General features: G+C 48.9%; 1 protein-coding gene across 4 annotated transcripts in view; it reads right to left on the reverse strand.

Moving 5' to 3' along the window:
* Positions 1-239: 239 nt before the first annotated feature.
* The window catches only part of SMIM3 (small integral membrane protein 3), a 121,083-nt gene continuing 96,324 nt past the window's right edge, over positions 240-24,998 (reverse strand). For 2 of the 4 annotated variants that reach the window (XM_069654029.1, XM_069654033.1), the window contains exon 2: positions 240-3,922. In XM_069654029.1, the coding sequence (XP_069510130.1) occupies positions 3,718-3,897 (180 nt within the window). In that variant the 5' untranslated portion in view covers positions 3,898-3,922 and the 3' untranslated portion in view covers positions 240-3,717. Of the gene's footprint in view, positions 3,923-10,726; positions 10,769-24,437; positions 24,657-24,998 lie in introns of those variants that run through there. The other 2 variants (XM_069654030.1, XM_069654031.1) reach the window with 2 other exon arrangements.

Below are 24,998 nucleotides of genomic sequence, written 5' to 3' on the forward strand. Positions count from 1 at the left end.
TCACGTGCTGAGGTACAATGGAACGAAACGGTGAAATGTCCCGCGGTATGCACCCAGGCTGGGGAAGTGGCAGGGGCACAAACTGGTGGTCAGCATCAGGAGCTCAGCGGGAGGGCCAGCGGCCGCCATTCATGAACCTGCAGGCAACAGCAACAGCAAAACGGCCAAAAGCATTTGGGACAGGAGCATGACAACAGAACAACTGCTTGCAAACAAAAAGGCAACTTTCAACAAAACACTGATTGCAAAACCAAAGCTTTATTTAGTAACTTTACCGTCCAATGAGGTCATGCTTTTTATGATAACTGAGTCCACGCCCCAGTTTCCTACAATAAAAGGTAAAGTAAAATGATACACTTATCTTCATGAATTAAAACGATGGCTCTCTAGGTAGTCTCTCATTAGGTTTGGGTTATGCTCTAAAGATCAGGGAATGGGTGTAAAGTTTTCACGGCACGGTCACCAGTCGTCAAATGTGTCCCTCTCACGTCTAAATCTTGAAATTCCTGCCCCCAGGAATTGTAGTGATGGGTCCGAGACGTGCTCTCCGGATGACTTTAGTTTCCATGTATTGATTGGAAGCGATGGCATTCGCAACAGTGACATGGTCAGGAAGAAGTCACGCATCGTGAAAAAATACGACAGAACAAGAAAGTAAGACAAGGGGCCTCATTACGACCCTGGCGGAATACGGTCCATGCCGGTAAATTACCGACTCCGCCATGGAGAAAGGGGGAATTACCACCTCATTACAAGGTTGGCGGGGCGGTAATTCCTCCTTCCTCCATGGCCCTTCCCCATTCCCATTTTTGCCCCATAGGGCTCAATGGGAATGGGGAAGGCGCTAAGTACGGTGCCGCAAATTGCGGCACCGTAATTAGCACCAAGGTCCCTTTGCGGGTCCCTACTTTAACGGCTGGTCTACACCAGCAGTTAAGGTCAATAACGGCTGGTCTACACCAGCAGTTAAGGTCGGGTCCCGCAAAGGGACCTCGTAATTAGGCGCTAATAGGTTAACGGCGCCGCAGCCTTTTATGGCGCCATTAACCCATTAGCGCCTGGGTCGTAATGAGGCCCAAGGTGTCACCAGAGGGGGCAGGAATTACAACCAGGGGCGGGGAAGAGGCAGAATGCCTGCCTGCTGGATGGATCCAGGAGCGCCTCTCCTGGAGAAGACTGGCGACTCTGTCCATTACTGCCTCTGTGGCAACCCCCATGTCGCGCTTTGAAACACTTGTGTATAGGCGCGTTATAAATGCCATATATATATCATGTGGATGCCCCTGTCTATGGAAGGGGCTGTAAGTGAAGCCAGCATTCTCCTTTGCTGGATCGACCACCACTCTACTTCATGGTCTACTAACGTTGTGCCATGGTGGCCCGACAGCCCCTGGACTCAGGCCGGCCCAGAGGCCTCCTCTACGGCTGCCGGGGTGGCCAGCACAGATCCCGACACCCACAGGACTACGCTTAAATGTGCGCAGACTGTTAAGGTCGACTCTTCCACATGTCAGCAATCACCAGACTGGCCGATGTCCAGTACACAACTATTCAAACATACAATCAGCCATACAATACAAAGACATGGCCACACACAACAAACCTGAGGCACAATTACAAAACACCTAGCAAGTGATAGGCACTACTTTTACAAAACACGGAGACTAGATGTAATTTGCACATAGCTTGCTGCCTGCCAGACTCCTGGGAGACAAACTTGGACTCTGACTGATGTTGGCTCAAGCATGGAACCCACGAAATTTTGAATGGCGCAAACCATTTCTTGGAAATACACAATTCATGATATCTACTTCCAGGCTTGTCAGAGATGGATGGTGGGCAACCGAACAGCTCTGCACCATCCTTCACATGCAGACTGCCCCCATCATACACCAAGAAAACAGAAATCAGTTCACTCTTTCTTTGCAGACAATGGGGACTGTGGATTATTCCACATGTTGACTTCATGAAATCAAGTTGGATCCTTGAACTTTGAGGTGTGGAGAGTTCTCACTCACAGGGTAGCCCCTACAGGCACCAGCAAGCCCTGTGTGACCATGCCACGGTGCGACACCCACTCCAGACTTTGTTTATTGAACTTTGCTAAATCGTGCACAAGGACAATGCCTTCAACCTTCACTTGTCGGGCAGTGGGTCCATCATGGGTGACTCTCTCGTAATGTGGCAGGGGTTCGGGGTAGTGGGAGTCATAGTCACTCCACACATTTTACAAGGCCTGATGTAGGCCTAGCACGTGTATGTTGGCAGGTATTTATGCACTGAGGTATGCAGGCATGCATTTATTTATGAATGTGTGGTGACCTGTCTTTCCCATGCCACATTAGTGGTGCCAGTCTTTACTGCACCACTTTAGGACGGGTGTGGGGGAGAGTGGGATGCGGGCAATGGCAGCACAACTCGCTGAAAAAGATGGAGAGTGGGGATAAATTGAAAGAAAGATGCGGGCACAGGCGGTGAGTGTGGGGGGTTAATAGAAGACGGGGCAAGGGTAAAGGTGCCATTACGCTTCCAAGAGACAGGATCTGAGAAAGGCAGGAAATGAAGGGGGACGTGCCCCCACTTAGCGAGAAAATGGTGCAATGGACAAGAGCCCCATCCATGCAAGGGGGTTTGGTGGAAAGGCAGTGTTTGAAAGGCCAAAAAAGAAGAAATGATGTGGGAAAGACATGGAAGCGAATGTGCGTGTGTAATGTTCCTGTTTTGCACCCCAGGCTCAGGGCATGACACTTCAGTTAGCGGTCGCTTAGCTCCCACTGAAGGAAAAAAGGGCTCAACTTCATGAGGCAAAGGAGTCTTCCACCTGCGATCCTGCTGCCTCGGCCAGAAGCCATGCTTGTATGAGACAAATCTGCATTAAAACAATGTGTCCATCTATCAATGCATCTCCTTACAGCAAAGTAACTGGGGGGCGGGATGAGAGAGAGGCCCGAGCCAGAGCCCACGCCGGGTCTCGAGGGCGAGATGGGCCTGGAGCGGAAGATGCCCAGCGCCTGAAGCCCCAGGGCACTGCCCCTGTCCTATTGTGTGAGGAACCAGGAACATGATGCGAGCATTGCGCAAGACAGGGAAATGCAGTGGCATTGGGCTGGCATGTGTGCATAACATTTTTCCGAGCCTGTGGGGAAAGCTACTTCCTTTTGGCAGGGTCCTCAATCAGGCGTGGAATAGAAGGGGATTCCGACAACAGATGTTTCCATTGTACACAGATTTCCGGAAGGAGTCTTGTTCACGGCCTAAGGCTGTGTGATGAAAATACACCGCTGGCTTCTGTTCCAGCTACTATGTTTCAGCAAAAGAACATCTCGAAAACCTCCACAGTCCAATACAGCCGATGTGTAGAGGCTGCAACAAGTTTCATCATCATTTAATACCGTGATCCGAATGGGTTCAAACATAAATATGGGTGAACAGTCTGAACCCAAGCCTGTATGGAGATCTTTCCAGAAGCAGCCCAGCATGGGTCAGTCCCCGCTTAGAGTGCCATCAGAATCCAGGTGTGACTGGGACTGACAGTTAGAAAGGACACTTCCAAGTAGATGCATGGGCGGCCCATGCTTCGGTCGCATTTCCTTGGCTTTGCCAATGGCGATTGTCATGGTATTAGGCCCCCGGGACTCCGCTCCCAGTCAGAGCTCAGCACCGAGTCCCAGAGGTGTTTTCCACCATGGATCCATGCCGGACAAAAGAGAGCTCGCCTTACACGACCCCGTTGCGTATGGGGTGAGTCCGTACCCTGTATATGATCACGGCTGTGGCCGGGCAGAGTAGCAGCGACATCATGACGATGATGGTGGCCAAGATGACAAGCACGATGGCCCAGACCTCCAGGATGTGCTTGGGAAGAGCGGCGGCGGTGGGGTCTGCTAAGCTGTCCATGTTGGCCCATCAATTCTCGCTGCCTCTGCAACAAAATCAAGAGAGTTTAAAAAGGGCCCCGACAAATGGCGAAACCCACATTGTTTATCAGACATAATTATAAACGTTTGTGACTGTACTTTGCATGACCCGTGGAAGGCATGATGTGGAAAACACAGTGTTCTCATTTAGACTTGGGTAAAAGACACAGGGGGCTCCAGTCAGTGAACGGAATGTGGAAAGTCAGACACGTACAGGGAGAGGAAGGGTATAGTTAGACTGCATTGAGGAGGTGGAGTACAGTGAGGAAACAGCACAGTTAGGAGGCATGGAGGAGATAGAAAACCATGTGGAGGAAGTGAGGATTCAGTGTGCATTGGGGAGACAGGGAGGAGGAAGCAAAGAGATAGAGCACAGTGAGGAGACAGCACAGAGAGGAAACTGAGGAAAGGGAAGAGGCCGAGCGAGTAGGCACAGCATAGTGAGGCAACAGAGTATACACAAAAGACAGAGGACTGTTGGGAGGGAGGAGGCAGAGCATAGTGAGGAAGCAGGAAGGAGGAAGAGAACAATGAGGAGGGGGAGGAGGAAGTGAGGATTCAGAGCACAGTGAGGAGACAGATCACAGAGGAGACAGAGCACAGGGAGGAGACAGAGCGCAGAGAGGAGACTGAGGAAAGGGAAGAGGCCGAGCGAGTAGGCACAGCATAGTGAGGCAACAGAGCATACACAAAAGACAGAGGACTGTTGGGAGGGAGGAGGCAGAGCATAGTGAGGAAGCAGGAAGGAGGAAGAGAACAATGAGGAGGGGGGAGGAGGAAGTGAGGATTCAGAGCACAGTGAGGAGACAGATCACGGAGGAGACAGAGCACAGGGAGGAGACAGAGCACAGAGAGGAGACTGAGGAAAGGGAAGAGGCCGAGCGAGTAGGCACAGCATAGTGAGGCAACAGAGTATACACAAAAGACAGAGGACTGTTGGGAGGGAGGAGGCAGAGCATAGTGAGGAAGCAGGAAGGAGGAAGAGAACAATGAGGAGGGGGGAGGAGGAAGTGAGGATTCAGAGCACAGTGAGGAGACAGATCACAGAGGAGACAGAGCACAGGTAGGAGACAGAGCACAGAGAGGAGACTGAGGAAAGGGAAGAGGCCGAGCGAGTAGGCACAGCATAGTGAGGCAACAGAGTATACACAAAAGGCAGAGGACAGTTGGGAGGGAGGAGGCAGAGTATGGTGAGGAAGCAGGAAGGAGGTAGAGAACAATGAGGAGGAGGAAGGAGGTAGTGAGGATTCAGTGCACATTGGGGAGACAGGGAGGAGGAAGCGAAGAGATAGAGCATAGTGAGGAGGAAGAGCACAGTGAGGAGACAGATCACAGAGGAGACAGAGAACAGAGAGGAGATGGAGCACAGAGAGGAGACAGCACAGAGAGGAGACAGAGCACAGAGAGGAGACAGAGCTCAGGGAGGAGACAGATCACAGCGAGGAGACAGATCACAGAGAGGAGACAGATCGCAGAGAGGGGCGGAGCACAGAGAGGTGGCAGAGCACAGAGAGGGGACAGAGCACAGGGAGGAGACAGAGCACCGGGAGGAGACAGAGCACAGAGAGGAGACAGCACAGAGAGGAGACTGCACAGAGAGGAGACTGAGGAAAGGGAAGAAGCAGAGCGAGTAGGCACAGCACAGAGTGGCAACAGAGTATACACAAAAGGCAGAGGACAGTTAGGAGGGAGGAGGCAGAGTATAGTGAGGAAGCAGGAAGGGGGTAGAGAACAATGAGGTGGCGGGGAGGAGGAAGTCAGAATTCAGTGCACATTGGGGAGACAGGGAGGAGGAAGCGAAGAGACAGAGCACAGAGAATAGGCTGAGCACAGAGAGGAGGAAGAGTACAGATGGGAGGCAGAGTACAGAGGGGAGGCAAAGTAAAGAGAGAAGGCAAAGCAGAGTGAGGATGCAGAGCACATCTATTATGCTGAGCATAGTGAGGAGGCAAAGCAGAGTTTGCTGGCAAAGCAGAGTGGGGTGGCACAGCAGAGTGAAAAGGAAGTAAGCATGCATAGCACCGCGAAGGCAGAGATCACAGAGATAAGACTGAGCACAGTGAGGATTCAGAGCACAGTGAGGAGACAGATCACAGAGGAGACAGAGCACAGGGAGGAGACAGAGCACAGAGAGGAGACTGAGGAAAGGGAAGAGGCCGAGCGAGTAGGCACAGCATAGTGAGGCAACAGAGCATACACAAAAGACAGAGGACTGTTGGGAGGGAGGAGGCAGAGCATAGTGAGGAAGCAGGAAGGAGGAAGAGAACAATGAGGAGGGGGGAGGAGGAAGTGAGGATTCAGAGCACAGTGAGGAGACAGATCACGGAGGAGACAGAGCACAGGGAGGAGACAGAGCACAGAGAGGAGACTGAGGAAAGGGAAGAGGCCGAGCGAGTAGGCACAGCATAGTGAGGCAACAGAGTATACACAAAAGACAGAGGACTGTTGGGAGGGAGGAGGCAGAGCATAGTGAGGAAGCAGGAAGGAGGAAGAGAACAATGAGGAGGGGGGAGGAGGAAGTGAGGATTCAGAGCACAGTGAGGAGACAGATCACAGAGGAGACAGAGCACAGGGAGGAGACAGAGCACAGAGAGGAGACTGAGGAAAGGGAAGAGGCCGAGCGAGTAGGCACAGCATAGTGAGGCAACAGAGTATACACAAAAGGCAGAGGACAGTTGGGAGGGAGGAGGCAGAGTATGGTGAGGAAGCAGGAAGGAGGTAGAGAACAATGAGGAGGAGGGAGGAGGTAGTGAGGATTCAGTGCACATTGGGGAGACAGGGAGGAGGAAGCGAAGAGATAGAGCATAGTGAGGAGGAAGAGCACAGTGAGGAGACAGATCACAGAGGAGACAGAGAACAGAGAGGAGATGGAGCACAGAGAGGAGACAGAGCACAGAGAGGAGACAGAGCACAGAGAGGAGACAGAGCTCAGGGAGGAGACAGATCACAGCGAGGAGACAGATCACAGAGAGGAGACAGATCGCAGAGAGGGGCGGAGCACAGAGAGGTGGCAGAGCACAGAGAGGGGACAGAGCACAGGGAGGAGACAGAGCACCGGGAGGAGACAGAGCACAGAGAGGAGACAGCACAGAGAGGAGACTGCACAGAGAGGAGACTGAGGAAAGGGAAGAAGCAGAGCGAGTAGGCACAGCACAGAGTGGCAACAGAGTATACACAAAAGGCAGAGGACAGTTAGGAGGGAGGAGGCAGAGTATAGTGAGGAAGCAGGAAGGGGGTAAAGAACAATGAGGTGGCGGGGAGGAGGAAGTCAGAATTCAGTGCACATTGGGGAGACAGGGAGGAGGAAGCGAAGAGACAGAGCACAGAGAATAGGCTGAGCACAGAGAGGAGGAAGAGTACAGATGGGAGGCAGAGTACAGAGGGGAGGCAGAGTAAAGAGAGAAGGCAAAGCAGAGTGAGGATGCAGAGCACATCTATTATGCTGAGCATAGTGAGGAGGCAAAGCAGAGTTTGCTGGCAAAGCAGAGTGGGGTGGCACAGCAGAGTGAAAAGGAAGTAAGCATGCATAGCACCGCGAAGGCAGAGATCACAGAGATAAGACTGAGCACAGAGAGGAGGCAGAGCACAGTCGGGAGGCAGAGCACAGTCGGGAGGAAGAGCACAGTCGGGAGGAAGAGCACAGTAAAGACACAGGCCGGAAACAGAGCACAATGAAAAGGTTAACCAGAGACAGATCAGAAAAAAGGCAGTGCAGCACAGAGAGTAGGCAGAGAAAATGCGAGGAGGAAGCAAAACAGTGTGAAGGCAGCAGTATAAGGGGTAGAGCACAATGAGGAAGCAGAGCACAGAGGGACAGAAACGTGAGAAGGCAGAGCACAGTAAGGAGGCCGGGAGCAGACAGTGAGTGGGCAGACCACAGTCAAGAGTCAGAGCAAAGAGATGCGCCAGAGTACAGTGTGGAGGGAAGAGCACCGTAAGAACGTAGTGAGGATACATAGCACAGTGAGGAAGGGTGCAACCGGAAGTGAGGAAGAAGATCGCTGAGATGAGGGTGAGATAGTGAGATGGATGTGGACAGATAGGAGGGAGAGCACAGCAAAACACAGTGAAGTGTCAAATAAGAGGTAAGGAGGACACTGAGCACAGTACTGCATTTAATAAGAGGGCCAGCATCCTCTTGTAGATCCCTGACCTCACCTCTGGAGTGATTATTTGTTTCAATTGGAGGAGTCCCCACTAGAAGTGAGCAGGCAGTTCAGTCTACAAGATACGCTGTTCAGCCTGTATTAATTAGGATATCTAACCAGCCCAATCAGACCTGTATTTCTTTGCAGGCCTTCTAGCCCTTAGTTATAGATCATACAAGTGACTTCGCTGACTAGCATTAGTCCATGTTATTCTTGACATAGCCATGATGTGTTGTTGTGGTACCTGGATTTGTACCAGTTTTGTTTTATTTATTTATAATTTTTATAAAGCTCGACCCAGACAAACAAGTGTATCAGTGTGCTGTATAGATCATCTAAAAAACGTATATAATAATATATAAAATAATAAAATTATATATACAATGAGCAACATTTTTAAAACAATTTCTCAAATCACGGCACAAACTAAAGAAATATTGGATGTTAATTGCCCCCCTCTCCCTTATAAAAAAGGGCATAATAAAACATTCTTTGAGATAAATTAATCAGGAAAAATGACTAGTTTAAAACTATTTTTGAAAGCTTTTCGGAATTTCAAATAATGTGAAATCACTGGTATTGGAGCGGGTAGTGATTCCAGAGTGATTACAGCAGCTCTGGTAAATGACCGGATCGTTGTTAAACTCTGTGTGAATCTTGGGGAGTCTAGACGTGAAGATTCTGGTCTCCGCAGGCCTCTTGTGCCTCCAGAGATGATGAACTATTCACTAAGAGTTTTCCTGTGAAGTGCTCGGTGGCTTACACATACCAGCTTAAACCGGAACCTCTGGTCCATGGGCAGCCAGTGAAGGGTTTCCAGAAGGGAAGCAGTGTGCTCCTAAACACCTGCGCCACACAGTGCGCGTGCTGCAGCATTGAACACCCTTAAGCGGGGTGAGTGCGGATTTTGTTAGCGCAACCAGCACAGAGTTCCTAAAGTCAGTCCGAGACAATACCAATAATTGGACTAATAAACAAAAGTGAGTCTCTGTCAATAGGCTTCTTCTGCTCTGAGGGGGGACAAGTGAGATCCAGCAGTTTCTACCAGTGCATGAACATGTGGAATACAAGAGAGATGACACTCTAGTGTGAACCCCAAGGATGGTGCTGTTTGATGCACATAATGGGGATGTGCCCAAGATCTTGACTTCAGAAAGGCAATCATCAATTGAGGGGTTTGGCATGGAGTGTGAAAATATTAAAATCTCACTCTTCAGTGGATTCAACTTTACAAAATCTGATGTCATCCAGATTTCTATCTCATAGAGGCAATGTCCCAGTCTCCTGATTTTGCCTACCGACGAGATTGTCATGTAAAGGGGAAACAGTCTTTTCATTGAAAAATGTTTCAGTGAAAGATGTTAAATAGAAAATGTTTCATTGAAAACTTTTTTCATCGAAACAAATCTTTCAATTAATTATGTTCTTATTTAAAATATATGTAGGTATGTATGGCTGGGGTAAAGGGTTAAATATGGAAAACGGGGATTTGGGGTGGACCTGCAAATAAAAACATAAATTAAAATATTTGGGAATATTTGGGGTGTTTTAAAGGGCAGAAAACGGGGACTGGGGGACCCCCAATTAAAAAAAGAAAAGAAAAGAATTTGGTAAATTCGATATACACATTTTCAGTGAAAAATGTCAATGATATACATTAGATGAAAAATGTTTAAATTAAACATTTTTCAATGAAACATCTTTCACTGAAACATTTTTCAAAGTTGTGTGTCGTCAGCATATTGATGCAGATCAACCATAGTTTCTTAGAAATGTCACCTAATGGTTCCTTATATAAATTAAATAGGTGATAGAATTGAACCCTGTGGTACTCCATGTGGTACTGGGAGTGGGTTTGAATGATTCTGACCAATTGAGAGTACCTGCTGCCAATCAGAGAGAAAAGAGAAGAACCAGTTCAAAATCTTTCCTCCGACTGCAATTCGGTATTGGAGTGTTTCCAACAGAATCTCATGGTCAATCGTGTCAAATGCCGCTGACAAATCTAGGAGAGCCATTAGGCATTGCCCTCCACCATCTACACATTTCAGCACAACATCTAATATGTGTGGTGTGGTTCCTATATCGCATCCTTCTCTGAAGCCCGATTGAAATGTTGCCAATAGGCTTTGACTTTTTATCCAGTCGTTTGCCTGAACTGCCACTGCCTTCCCCAGACATGTTCCTAAAAAAGGGAGATGGTTAACTGGGCGATAATTAGTCAATTGATTAATGTCCAAATATGTATTTTTCAATAGCGGGCATACATGGCCTCTTTCTTTCTATCAGGAAAGTATCGCTGATGTAGTGAAAGATGAGTCAGTTGGGTGTAAGAAGGGGAAAACATTTTACAACAGTCTTTGATTTTGGAAGCTGAACAAGGATCGTCAGAAAAATGTAAAGACATTGCCTGTTTTTTTCTTGCCCCTCTGACTTTACCTTGTACCTACTGCCATTGGGTGCTGTTGTACTTTTACCCAGGAATATGCGTGAGCGTGTGATCAGCAAAGAACGTTCCCACCTAATGTAATTTATTTTCACCATGATTTGAAGTGGCTTGTTTCTGCAATTTGGTGCATTGCAAACTTTACTGGTCTCTCAGAAAGCTGCCTGATTCACTCCGTAGACTCACAGGAACGTTTAGTGCTCGGGGCTACTTACCCTCTGGGCTCGTATTTCTCCAGTGTACCTTTTCTCTGCGCTCTGTGGAAGATATATGTATGTATTAATTAAATTGTAACTAACCAATCACAGTGCTGGATCACTGTCGCACATTCCTATATAACAGAAACCAACCATATTGCAACCCCCAGGTCTCTGAGAGGCAGCCTGCTGGCGGCTTCTAGGAAATTAACTAGCATCATAGTCGGGCTTTGCGCTTTAGCGGTCCAATGTCCTATGTCACACATTTAGCCCACCAGCACTTTGCGAGCCGGACTTGCTGGGTGGTCCTAGAATGCCAAGTGCTTTAATTTAAACAAGGCAGTGCTGGAAATGGACATTATTTACTGTGGGACCCCACCAGCTGCAGGGGCTGGAGGGTGGACGCTGGAGTGTGAAGGTCGTTTTGTTCCGTCCTTAAACATTTGCCTCTCAGTAGATTAATCATAAACACCTGGAATAAATACCAAAGGAGGAGCGTTTCCTGTAATGTTGCTGCCAAAATACAAAAGGTGCACAACTTTTCAACTTAAAAAGCTCCATTGAACTATTTCCTGCAGAATACAATCTTAACAAGCGATGTCACGAGACGTTCAAGTGGTCTAGTGTCTAACTGCCTCACCCAGGGCTTTAGGTGCACCAGGCCTAGGTGGGGCAGAGCCCCAGCAGTTTTGGGCGCAGCTAGGTCTCCCCCAGTGAGTAAGCGTGTGCACGGGTGAACGAACAGGCTCAACCAGAACTGACTCCCAAAGACTGCATGTGGTCAAATGGTGATATGGACTCGAAGAAGTTTGCAGTCATTGTACCGTTAGGGTGTTATTATAAACTGAAAAAAACAGGATGGCCAGTGTGCATTTTGAGATCAGAAGAGGGTTGCTGGTTTGAATCACTGTCATGAATGTTATTTAAAATTGTGATTTTATTTTGTTCCCAAAATGCCCCTTGATTGAACGCAAAGCAGCCAGTAGCTTTGGTGCTTTCTTATTAGTGAATTCACAGCCAGCTGAAGATGCATGTTGGCACGTGGTAGCCACACCCAAGTCACCTCATTTATCATGCGCAGCACCATTTTTCACACTATTTTACCAGATCACCCGAATTAAAGCACTGGCCTCACTTCCGCCTTAATAGCCCCATTTTTCCGTATCTGAGAACCGGCAAGACATTTTTTTGGGTGCCAGATCCGGGAAAACCAGGCCCAGTGTCCTGCACTGGGACTAGCTGAAGGTGTCCCACATGGCACATGGCCTCTTAGCAGCTATGGTTCGTCTTGACACTCAGCCAGTATTCCGGTGGCATTTTCAACCCAGACTATGCTATTACTCTCAAAGGTGCCCCTTCACACACTCCTCGAATTTCTTAATCCATGCACGCTGTACCCGCCACTTTAATAAAACTCAGCCCCTCCAAAATGTTCCTGCCTGCTTAAAGAGCATGCCTTTGGTACACTGTTTCATTCTGCTTGCCATCCCTTGGGCCACCCTTCTGTCTCCTTGTAACACGGAGAGGCGTCGCGGCGCAGTTTAGTTGACGGACAGTTATTCCCAGAGGAACGTAACAAGGCCATAATGCGAGGGACTAATTCTCCACTGCGTCACAGGCTAAGGGCCCCTGCCAGGACTTGAGGGGTGTCGGGCGTGCAGACTTGAACTCCCAGAACTTACAAAATGAAGCTTCCCTCAACCGTGACAGGCATGTAGGTTGCTCAGCTTTCCCAAGTATAGAGCAGGGAGTCAGGGGACATTCACGGGCCTGGGAGCTCTGAGGAGCTAACACACATACACTTCTGTGCACCAATGCTCACTCTGGTGACTGCAGCTGTCTGAATGATGACTGATTTCCCCAGGCATACAGCATTCTACTTGCAAGTGGAGAGATGGCGGCATGTTAGCACTTTACTCTACCAGAGGACGTTAAGCCTTTTACAAATGCTTCATAACATAACACAAACATCTTGCGCCACAGCTTCCCACAACTAAAATGGCCGCCTATTGTTCTCTGCTGCACTTTTCTTCTTTTTGAAAGAAAATGGGTTACATAATTGCAAAATATACTGGGCACGCACATAGGCAAGTCCTTTCAGTTTACAATATGGATGTTTTTTTTTATTTTTTTTTTTCTGGTGAAAGGATTAAACCAAAAAAAAAAAAAAAAAAAAAAGGATGGAAAAAAATGCAGACCGCCCTCCAATTTTGGCACATGGTGCATATGGCGACTGGAGTCAACGCGCTTGTCTCCCCTTTCCAGTCAAATGCCCCCATTTCCCAAATCTGAGGGGGGCTCTTGTGAACTACCACACTGCTCCAAGCTGTTATTTCATATGGTAACCATATGTTTTTCCATAAGCTTCTCACAAGAGCTGCACAACTGCACGTGGCGTAGCAATAACATTCCAAAATGTTCTTTTTTTACTGTCAAGTTTTGTTGTTGCGCACAAACCAAGTCAGTTTAAGCGTAGTGGAACTTAATCAGGCCTTAGGCCGTACACAATGACACCTAAGCAGCAGCATACCTGCTGCACACATGTAAATGTTGCACATAAAGCGCAGTACTTGGGCCCATAACAAACAAGGTGATTCACTGCGCCAATAGACCAGCTTTTGAGGGTAACGTTCAGCAATGCACAGCAGCTGCAAGAGGTTCTTCGGTCAGCAAAAGCACTAAACTGCCCAAGAGAAGGAACGGAAGATGAAGACTGCAGGGCAGCTTCCGGAATCCCATACTCCCCGGCCCCCATCCCGACCCCCCCCACCGTCCCCTCCACCCCAGCTCCATTCAGACAGCGAGGTAGAATGCCAGGGACTTGGACAGAAACGGAAGCCCTGGGGGCAAAGCTCAGCTCTGGCCACGAGGCCACCCATAGCAGTGCGTCTGGACGCAGAGAAATGGCCAGGGCGCGTGATAGCGTAGAGGAGCAGCAATGGGGCCACAAAATGGATGCCGTTTAGTGGATGTCACTCGTCATATGTTTTTGCCATCAGTGCATTAAATGGCAAACACTGAGAGCGAGTAAATGAACACCGGCAACTCCAGATGAGGGGATGTAAGGCCCATAGTCAACGGAATGTAACACACATTTAACATTCGGCGAGATTGTCTTTATTGTCCGTTAATGTTATGCATGTGATTGCATTGGGAACTATAGAGTGCACCGCTGCCATTTGCTTAGTCTCCGGGGCCCGCAATGAATAGATGGAAAGTACAGGATTGTGAGCGAGCATCCCTACGGGCAAGGGGAGAGCTAAGCTATTCTGCACATGAAGTCTCCGACGAAGCTATCAAAAGTCTTGTTAGATTGTATGTGTGAGTAAACATTACAAATGACCTAAGGGACATGGCCGAGAAGCTTAGCTGGTGTAAGCAGAAGCCCCCCAGCAGTCGCTCTGCCTTCATGGCCCGCCCATTGGACCAGATGCCTGCGGTGGCAAAACCTAAGGTTCTTCGGGCATGAGGCTCATAGCTTTACCCTCACCCATCACTAAACAGAGGATCTGGTGGTCAGCATCACTTGGGCTGGTCGTAAAGTTCCAAGTGAATTTGGATCAATCGGAGTCAAGCATTCCGTGTGGTCAGCTGTTGTGACCTCTGGCACAGGTGTGGTTTTGACAGCTGCAGCTATTTCCATCTAGGCCATCGCTAACATGTCACAGCCTGTGCCCCCTGTCCTGCCATTCCCCATGCAGCCAGCGGGCCAAACAGGAGGCCACGGACCCGCCCAGTCCACCTGTGCTCAGTCAGGCCAGTGCTTTTGTGAAATCTGATGCATGGTTCTGGGTCTCGAAAGGCCTAGCCTGTAGTATATATGTCACGTGTGAAAAAAAGCTGCACTGTTCACAAGTCATTCCCAAATAGGGGGAAAACACAATACGGGGTCATTTTCCTGGTCCCCAGAGTGTTACCGCTGATTTTTACCTGTTTTAACACTCCAGGTTATTTTTGACTTTTGGACAGTCCGAACAGGGGCCTTGAAGTAAATTACTGTTTCTAACTGCCCCATAAACTCCACCGACCAAAAAACATGCATTAACGCCAGCATCGCGTTTTCATACCGGCGTTAATGCACCCGAGATGCGCCAGCATTTGGCACGTGCTAAATGAAGGTGAATTCCCTCGGAACCCACTGTAGAAGCCTCCTGGCATGCACACATGGCAGGAGCCATCCACACTTTTTTGCACTATCAAGTTCAAAAAGTGAGTGTTAGCACAAATCCACCGTGTTTGACACACATTTGTTTACGCTGCAATGCAGTGCACATTTAGACGGACCCTCTGTGTAATCAACAAAGGAACCCCAATGATCTGGTCTCGCAAATTTATATAGGCTTGGAGTGGTTGAGGGGAGTCACGGAAAATACAGGAGTTGATGTCGCAAGTATTGAAAACAGAAGTGAAAACGCAGGGCTGTCTTCCTTTGAGTGCCATAATTAAACAATGACTCCCAAAGAAATATTGGATGTTAATTGCCCCCCTCGTCCTTCAGCTGTGGATCAAATATTACTCATAAAAACGATTAAAAAAAAGGCCAAAGCTATGGGATTGGTGTAATAGTCTGTGTGTGTTGAGCGAAAAGAAATTGGCAAAATAATTCTTACTTTTTGTTCCACAATGTTCCTCCCCATGCCTTACATTCGTCCCCTTTCCTGATGAAGTTTTAAGGTCGGTATATATAGAATTTACTTGAAACACAAGAAGTATTGTGTCATGGGAAAAATGTGCCCACAGAGATACGGATATTTTTTTTTTTTTTTTTTTTTTTAAATATTTTTATTTTAAATGAAAACAATACAAAACAAACTTGTAGTATTATGTACAATAAGTCAGTTGACAATTTAAAAAAAAACACAGCACTGCACTCCCCCCCTCCTCCCCAAGAGCCTTTCAACAGGGTGGTTCTGTTTCGACTTGGAGTGGCCGGGTGTCTCCCTCATCTGAGACAGTGGATTCCCCCTGCAACACAAACAGACCAGTAACTAACAACCTCCAGGCTACTAGGTTGCCCACATCCCCCTCCCCGCATTTACTGCATGCTTCTTGCCAGACCACGGTTTCAGCTTCCGCCCATTTTTGCAAGTCCCTCCACCACATCTCTATCCTGGGTTTGTAGCGTTGCTTCCAGTTCATGGCTATCCTCCTCTTAGCGAGTATATACGCTAAGTCTCTCAGTTTCTCCAGATGTCTGGTGTTTTTCGGTCTGGGGAACCCCCCTAGGAGGCAAGCCCAGGCTGTGTCAATGCTTATCAGGACCCCCTTGCCTGCTAACTTCTGTGACATTTCTCCCCAGAACACTTCGATTACTGGGCAGGACCAAAACATATGCGTCATATCCGCGTCCTCCTCGTTACATTTCGGACATGCTTGTCTGCCTGTGTTCGGAAACTTGGCTATCCTTTTGGGGGTCATGTACGCTCTATGCGTGATATATAGTTGGATTTGCTGTAATCTAGCATTTCTGGACACTTTTTTATGATATCCCATAGCCCGTTCCCACATCCCATCAGTCATCTGCGTCCCCACCTCCGTTTCCCATTCTAGTCTCAAATCCATCAGGTCCTTTCCCACCCGGGACATCACCACCTCATATAATCTGGAAATCTCGTGTCCGCCCTCTGATATATCATATATCGTATCAATCAGAGCGTCCGGATCCTCCGCGAACACCGTCTCAGGCCAAGATTTTCGGATAATCCGTACCAGCCTGAGGTATGTAACGTATTGGCCCCCATGCAGCCCAGTCTCCTCTCTTAGGTCTGCAAAATCCTTGATGGCCCCATCTCGCCATATATCTCCTAACGTGGCCAACCCAACCGATTCCCAGTATTTTCTGATCATTTTCCTAAATTGGCTATCTCCCACAGTCAAGGCGACCAGCGGCGCCAGCGGCGAGCACGGGTCCGGGCTTCCCAGCAGCCGACATGCTCTACGCCACATTCTCCACCCAAGTAACAACATGCCAGGGCGTACATTTAAGTTCTGTCTAGGGACCCAAATGATCTCCTTCAAATAGAACGGGGCGCAATCCGACCCAACCAACCTAGACTCGGGAGATTCCTCATCAGAGAGCCACTGTGTAACATATTGCAATTGACTCGCTACATAATAGGCCTCAAAATGTGGTAATCTGATCCCTCCTTTATCGTGAAAGTTTTGCAGCTTCCACAGTGCCACTCGGTTGCGAGTGCCGTGCCATAGGAAGTCCCTGCACATACTGTCGAGATTAGTAAAGAACCTCCTAGGTATTAAGTATGGTATGTTGCTGAAGAAGTGCAACAGTCTCGGCAGGACAACCATTTTAAGCAACGCCCCCCGCCCCATCATCGCCAGCGGCAGCTTCTCCCAAAATCGCATGGATGCACGGATTTTATCCACAGCAACTACAGTGTTATGCAGATGTTCGTTTACCACAGTATGATATATGTCTATTCCGAGGTATCGGAAGGACTCGGTCGCCCAAGGCACGGGTAATACCGGTAAACGTTCCGTGGGGATCCTAGTATAACACCCTAGGGGGAACATGCACGACTTGCCGGGGTTAACCGCAATGCCAGACAATTCAGCATACTTCTGCATGACCTCCAAAACATACTGGAGGTTCTCCTCCGGAGATTTTAGGTACAGCAACAAGTCATCGGCATATAGGGATATCAAGTGGCTCTCTCCTCCAACCTCGATGCCCACCAGGTCATATTGCTGTCTAAGATATACCGCTAAGGGTTCCAGGGCCAATATGTATAACATCGGGGACCAAGGACATCCCTGCCTAGTACCCCTACCAAGGCGCCACTTCTCGGATATCACCGATCCCGTACGTACCCTAGCCGTTGGCTGGCTAAACAACAGCTTCGCCCATCTGATGTAGCCTGGCCCGAACCCGTATTCCCCCAGGACTGCAAACAGCCACGGCCACCTCACCGAGTCAAATGCCTTGACTGCGTCTAAAGAAATCACTGCCATTTCCCCATCCCTTCTGTTCCCTTCTTCGATCACCCTGTGGAGCCGCCTATGGTTATGGGTTATATTCCTTCCAGGAACATAACCTGTCTGATCCGAGTGTATCAGTCTGCCGATGACCTTGCGTAGCCTGTCCGCCAGGACCGCTGTCAGGATCTTACTGTCTTGGTTCAACATCGACAGCGGTCTGTACGACCCGCAGTGTTGTCTCGGTTTGTTAGGCTTGGGAAGCGGCACTATCAGCGCTTCTCTGAGCGTGTCCGGCAATCGGCCCTCCTCAAATGATTCATTATACATCTCCAGCATCGGGGGAAGTATCTCTGCGCTATATGTTTTATAGAACTCACTCGGGAGTCCGTCAGTGCCCGGGGTCTTGCAAGTAGGCAGCCGCTTCACCACCTCTTCCAGTTCATCTAGTGTAATGGGACTATCTAACTCCTCCCTTTCCTCTGCACTAATGCTAGGCAATTCCATATCTTCCAGTGTGTCCCTGATCTTATCTAGATTGTCTTCCCCTTTGTCCTCATACAGCGCTTTATAATAATCTAAGAAAGCAGCGTTGACCTCTTCCTGAGTGTGAGCCTCCTCCCCATTTTCCTTTTCTATCATCGTGATCGGGGCCCTAGGGGTTTCCCTCTTGTAAAGCCATGCCAGCAGGCTGCCAGTTTTGTCACCGCCTGCATGCTGCCTCTCCACGTATTTCCTGTAGTTGAGGTGACAAAGCCGCTCCCAAAGCTCCGAGCATCGTTGCTGTAATTCAAGTACTAAATCTGCGTCCCCCCCCGCTCTGGTACATTCACGCTCCAATTCTTTCTCCACTTTCTCTAGCTCAGCCAGAACCCCCCCTTGCAGGCTCTTTGATTTGGAAATAGCATCGCCCCTCAATACCACCTTAAAGGCCTCCCAAAGTGTACTAGCCGAATCTACACTACCCGTGTTCTCCTCAAAATACCGTATAATCGCCTCTCTAATATCCTCTCTGAAGACCGGGTCTCTTAGCGCCTCCGCCCGAAGGCGCCATGTCGGTATCCTCCCTCTGGGGTGGCCATATTGCCAGGCCATCACCAAGGGCGAATGGTCCGACAGGACCCTCGCTCTGTATTCAATTTGAGTAGTTGCTATCGCCAATTCTGACGTGACAAAGAAATAGTCTAGTCTCGTATGCAGCTTTTGAGGGGCCGAATAATGAGAATATTGCAAGGCAGTGGGGTGTTTCAATCTCCAGACATCTTCTAGTCCAAAATCGTCTAATAGTACCCGTAGCGCTCTAGCCGCCGGGGTGGGCCTGTCCACCTTACTATCGGACCTATCTGTCTTGGGGTCAAGAACACAGTTGAAGTCCCCCCCCCAAATAATCGGTTCCTCTGCGCACAGGCCCAGACGTGTACATAAAGTCCTGAAGTATATAGCAGTATTCTGGTTGGGGGCATATGTATTAATAATATTCAGTCCTCTGTTCTCAATCAATGCCCTTAGTATTACCAGCCTACCCTCCGTGTCTACCTCCTCTTGTATTATTCTAAGCGGGACATGCGGGGCCACCCAGGTCAGCACGCCTCTGGCATAGGCCGAGTATGGGGAGCCCACCACCGTACCACTCCATTTTTTCTTGACAAGGTCTAGTTTCTGTTTGGTCAGGTGCGTTTCCTGCAATAGGGCAATGTCGATCTTCTGTCGTTTAAGATACAACATGACTTTATTTCTTTTCAGGTAATTATTGAGCCCTCGGACATTCCAGGTGGCAATCTTAAGGTCTCCCATGGCAATTATGTATCCTCCCACCCCATGTACAGGAAACTCCGGCAGTTCGCATGACACAGAAAGTGTCCCACTGCAGCCACTCTGCGAATAAGCTCCTTCCCCAACTAACTACACACACAACCAAACCCCAACTCCCTTTCCCCTCCCTCACCCGCCCTCTCCCCAACCTCACACGCCCCAACTGTTGCCCAGCTTCAACAACAGAGCTCAGGCACCCCCACATCTAGTTCCGTAATCACCAATCAGTGCACGGAGCCCAGTAGGGTGAGATCGCCCTAATGGCCACCTAACCTAAACTATTGTGGGGAAAGAGTATCGCTCCATGGGGCTCCCAATGTTTGCGACAAACAGTGCAACCAACTGACCTTCCATACCGAAGGTTCCGAGCCGACTATAATCAAGTCCCAAAGTCCATGAGTCGCGCCATCTTGCGACGCCATTTTACGCCTTCCGCAGCTCCTCCAAGTCCTTCTTGGGCCGGTCCGCCGATTCCTGGGGGCACCCCTGTGCGTCGAGCCACTCCATGGCGTCCTCTGGGGTCTCGAAAAATAAAGTTTTATGCGCCTGTATAACCTTCAACTTTGCAGGATAAAGCAGCATATATTTATAACCTGCCTCTCTCAGCCTCCGTTTTACAGTCCCAAAGTTCATGCGACTCCGCTGCACCGCTAGAGTGTAATCCGGATACGCCGTGATGTTTGCTGCTCCTCTCTTGATCGTGCCTCCTTTTCGAAAATGTTCCAATATTCTTTCCCGATCGCGGTAGTTAAGAATTTTGGCAATGATGGGTCTGGGCGGGTTTCCGGGAGGCGGCCTCCTCGTTAAGGCTCTATGCGCTCGTTCCACTGCGAAGCCTTGGGATAAGGCCCCTCCGGATATCTCCTGCAGTAACATGGTCTCCACAAAGTCAGTAGGGTCTCGGCCCTCCGTCCCCTCCGGTAGGCCCACAATGCGGATATTGTTGCGACGGGCTCGTCCTTCCGCCTCCTCCGCTCTACTTTCCAGGTTGCCCACCCTTTGAGTTAGGGCGTGCAGTTTTGCCTTGTGGGTGGCGCAGTCCGCCGTATTCGGGCCAACTTCTTTTTCCAGAGACTCTGTGCGCTCTGCCAGAACCCTAACGTCCTGTCTCAGCAGATTGACGTCCTCCTGGACCTCCCCAACTTTGAGGTCCAATGCAGTTTTTAATTCGGAGACGGCCTGTTCTAATTTCGACTCCCAGGCTGCTCTCAGGTCCGCAATCGCCGCCAGGATTTCTTGATTAGAGTTCGAAGGCGTCGCGCCACTCACGGCCAATGCGTCTTTGTTCTTGGTGGCGTCCGGGCCTGGGGATGTCTTGGTGAAGTCGTCCAGCGTGGGCTGTTTCGCCTTGGGTCGCACTGCCTTACTTGACATGGTTCTGGGGATGTGCAGGTCTTTCGAATGAGGAGTGGGCGCACTGCTCGCTGGCCTTATTAGGTCTACCCGCTACTCTTTTCTATTCCGTCTCGGGCCATGTCGGCCATTTTGAGTCGCCCTTTGTCCTCAACGTCTCCCGACTTTTCTTTTCCAATCTTCGCCGCCGTGGCTACTATGTCCTCCAAAAGTTCACAGTGCATAGGTAACACTTTCACACGCTGGCATGCGTATCGTCGGTGTTCAATAATCCGTCACACCGCACTGATTTGCCCGGATCTGTTCAGGATCTCGGGAGCTCCGCTGGAACGCGTCCTCCTACATGGCTCTCGTAGCCACGCCCCCAGAGATACGGATATTTATTGTGAGATTTTAAAGGAAAAAACGGAAGTTACGAACTGTGATAATTCTGAGTAATGCTGATACAGGTGATGAGAGATTATTATATACATTGCGTTTTTACACTATTTAATCATTGTAACTGGATAGTTGGAAAGGTCTACATGGAAATAAGCCAAAGAGCAACTAACCCAGTGCCCACGAAGAAGGAACAATGGGGCTGAGCCCAGGCCCTAACTCGGTCTACTTCAGTGATAAATATTGAGTCCAGAAACGCACCTCCAGGCCAGGTGTACTGCTCTGCTGCTCGGAGCCTGTCACTCTTTTCACTTGCATGACACGTCTTCCCATGCAAATTAGTTATTCTCTTCCTTGCAATAAAACAGACCATGAAAGCACTTCTGTGATCATGATGAAACGACGCGCCGTTGCTGGATGGTCGGCGCTTCAAGTGGTCCCCTGAAACAGCTACACATGGAAGATGCACTCGGATCTCAGAAATCATGACAAAGAAGCTCAAGCAGCTATTAGCAAAAGTGCAGACCTATCTGACAGATCGGACATCAATCAATATGTCTGCAGCAAAACTAAACTCAGACAAAATGGCGTAGGTGCTCCGAGAATCAATTATCTTCTCTCCAGGACATCACTCTAAATGCCCAGGTATGTCTTCTGGAAGATCGACAGAAAATGACAATCTTTTATCTGGAACAATAAACCTCCTGATATGGTGCTCCAGAGTCTACAACTAGCTCATTGCTTTGAGGAATGAGTGTGCCAAACGTCAAGATATGGCGGTTGCCATTCAATGCCGCGCACATCTATCATTGAAAGTGATGGAGGGGAGTAGTGGAAGCATGCAAGATTCTCTGCTTGGTGCCCCATTAATTAGTCACCTCAATGAGTCAACGACAATGAACCGACAACTTGTCGAAATTCTTGAAGGAGCATTGGGTGAACGTATGGAAGAAGCCGACGATGGGCCCCACTGTGAAGGCCTCCTTTGGCAGGATCCACGGATGAAGGTTAATGGGAAAACCATGGATTTCTGTCCCACTGGGTAGCTCAGTGATGTGGGATTTGTCTCTACCATGAATGCCAGGCTCTGTCTTCCATGTGAGGAACTCGGGCGGACCAAGGGCATGAAGAACTGCACATATGCCCCGTAAACAAGACCACAACAGTGTCTCTCTCCATCCTGGATCCAAGCGACTTAATCTGCAGTACTGCTCATGGATTCTAGCCAACATCCCAAATACTTGCCAAGACACCTTGCTCTGCCTCCTTTCCACACCACCTATCAATCATGCCCCCACCCACCACCCCACGAGTGCCCGGTCACGAGATCTGGGCGAACAAAGACAGAATGATCAATGGGTTCAATGGTAACAAGATGACAGATTTATATCTCTGGACTTGGGTGTTAGAGCCTCTGAAGCAAACACTTTCAGCAAAGTCATTTGGTCACCTAAAAGGATGCTTAAACGAGGGCTGGTGGACTCACCCAATATGGAGGTGTAAACTGCAAAGAGGGTCCCTAAACCACATGCTCTGGAAGTGTAGAAAGGCAGATATCATCTGGGATGAAATTAACGGAAGGATAAATGCTATCAGGTTCAAGGACATTTCCAACATCTTTTCCACTTTTATCCTGTGATGCATTGAGCAGCTATTGATGCATCACAGGATAAAACTGCTTGTGACCTATCAGCTCGGGCTGGACGGCCCCTTTTGGGGTGGGGCCAAGCCTGATTTGCATATGGTTTTTCCCCTTCTGTAATGGCTTGGCAGGGGAAGAACGATGGTCTGGAGGGTTGCCCAGAGCAAGGACAGAGGTTAAGATTAATTCCAAACCTTCTAGCCATAACCTCTTTTGTTTTGCGTAATTAGCAAATACCTTTTCTATGGTTTAGCACTATTCTGGATCACAAACTGCACAAGTAGCAGGGTACTATTCAGCACATCGTTTTTCTATGGATTATCGATGTTGCGGATCACCTAAACTGCACTTGTGGCAGTGTGGTATTTAGCACATCTTATTATATGGATTACCACTGTTCCGGATCACATCAACTGCATCCGTGGCAGTGTGCTAATTAGCACATATCTTTTCTGTGCATGAGCACCGTATCAGATCACATCAACTGCACCGGTAGCAGTGTGCTAATTACCACATAGCTTTTCTATGGATTAGCACTGTTCTGGCATCACATCAACTGCACCGTTGCAAGTGTGCTAATTAGCACATAGCTTTTCTTTGGATTAGCACTGTTCCGGATCACATCAACTGCACCAGTGGCACTGTGATAATTAGCAGATAGCTCTTCTGTGGATTAGCACTGTTCCGGATCACATCAACTTCATCGGTAGCAGTGTGCTAATTAGCACATAGCTTTTCTATGGATTAGCACTGTTCCGGATCACATAAACTGCACGGGTGGCAGTGTGCTATTTAGCACACAGTGGTTTTATGGATTAGTACCCTTGCGGATAAGATAACGTTTTGCCTGCGTTTTAGGTAGTGCTAATCTTGCTCATATTTACAGTACAGGTAGTTTACAATGATGGGAAAACTTTACCATTGTATTGTTATTTTCATGTTTTTACGTTACACAGAGTGTACACCAGAAACACAGAAAGGCCCTGAGCAGGTCCAATACTTTCCTTTCTTCCCATCTTTGACCTTATTTGCATCATTGTTTCCTTTTCTCCTTTTCTTGCGTTCCAAGTTTTCATCTCCTCACCCCTCCTTTCTTCCTTCTACCATTGCCCCTTTTTCTTTCTTTGAGATTGAAAGAAGTGAAGAGGAAAACAGAAGAAGGGAAGGGGAAGGATTTTGCAGGTTCTAGGTCTGGGGTCAGGCCTCACGGTAACCCCGCGCCTTCTCCGGCCCCTGCGACACAGCAGTGGGGAGATTGGAGGCTTGCACGTGTCTGATTTGAAAGAACCTCCTAAACAGTAAACCTCTACACAGTGAAAGATTTGAAACATAAATGCAAAGTGAAAAGTGTGCAAAAGGCGCATCCCTCAAATGTTGCACTAATGTATGATTCAGTGACTATCGCACATCGCCTTACCCTGCATAACGCCGCCAGGCATCACGCTTCACACCTGCCAATCGCCTCTCCCAAGGGCCAGAAACAACACAATGGCTCAGAACAACGGGGGAGCAATTAAAGGCTAGTAAGGCAAGGAACTAGCAAGTTCATCTAACGCCAGGGTGGAATACTGACACAGAAGCATGAGCAGAAGTCTTGCACACAAACCTCACCAGTCTCCAGGTGCTGCTGTCGACAACCTTTGGCCAGTGTCCAGGAGACTCACTGCGCGCCAGCGTGTAATCGGCTGGCACCTGCCCCGACCCACATGGCTCAGTGGAGAGGTGCGGCGGTTACTTCCACTTCTATGCCACCTTTGTGTGTGTTGCACGGTTCGCTGCACTCTCATCCTTCGGTCATGGCACGAAGAAGCGAAGTTTCGACAATTCAGCAGCAGGCTCGGGCACGCAGAGGAGCAGGAATTACGCACGCGAATCGCAGCATTCTCCCCCCAGCGCCCGCATGCGCTGCCTCTCCAATGTTGCAGCAGCGCGCGGCAGCCCTTGTTAACACTTTATTGCTGTGGACAGGTTCCTCTTCAGAGTTCCCGCGCGCGCCCTGGTTTAGCAGCAAAGTTTGCTAGAAACGTGCAGTGTTCCGCCGCGCGGAGGCTTCACTGGAGTAGGGCAGGTCTCCTTTACGCAGAGGGTGTTCGAGTAGTGTCATCCAGCAAAAACTATGAAAATGGGATATATTTCCTAGTCTTCTAGTGTTCATCATTCACACCTGGTGAT

The sequence above is a fragment of the Ambystoma mexicanum genome, chromosome 3q (assembly GCF_040938575.1).
Source record: "Ambystoma mexicanum isolate Mex_15411 chromosome 3q, UKY_AmexF1_1, whole genome shotgun sequence".
NCBI classification, from domain to species: Eukaryota; Metazoa; Chordata; class Amphibia; order Caudata; family Ambystomatidae; genus Ambystoma; species Ambystoma mexicanum.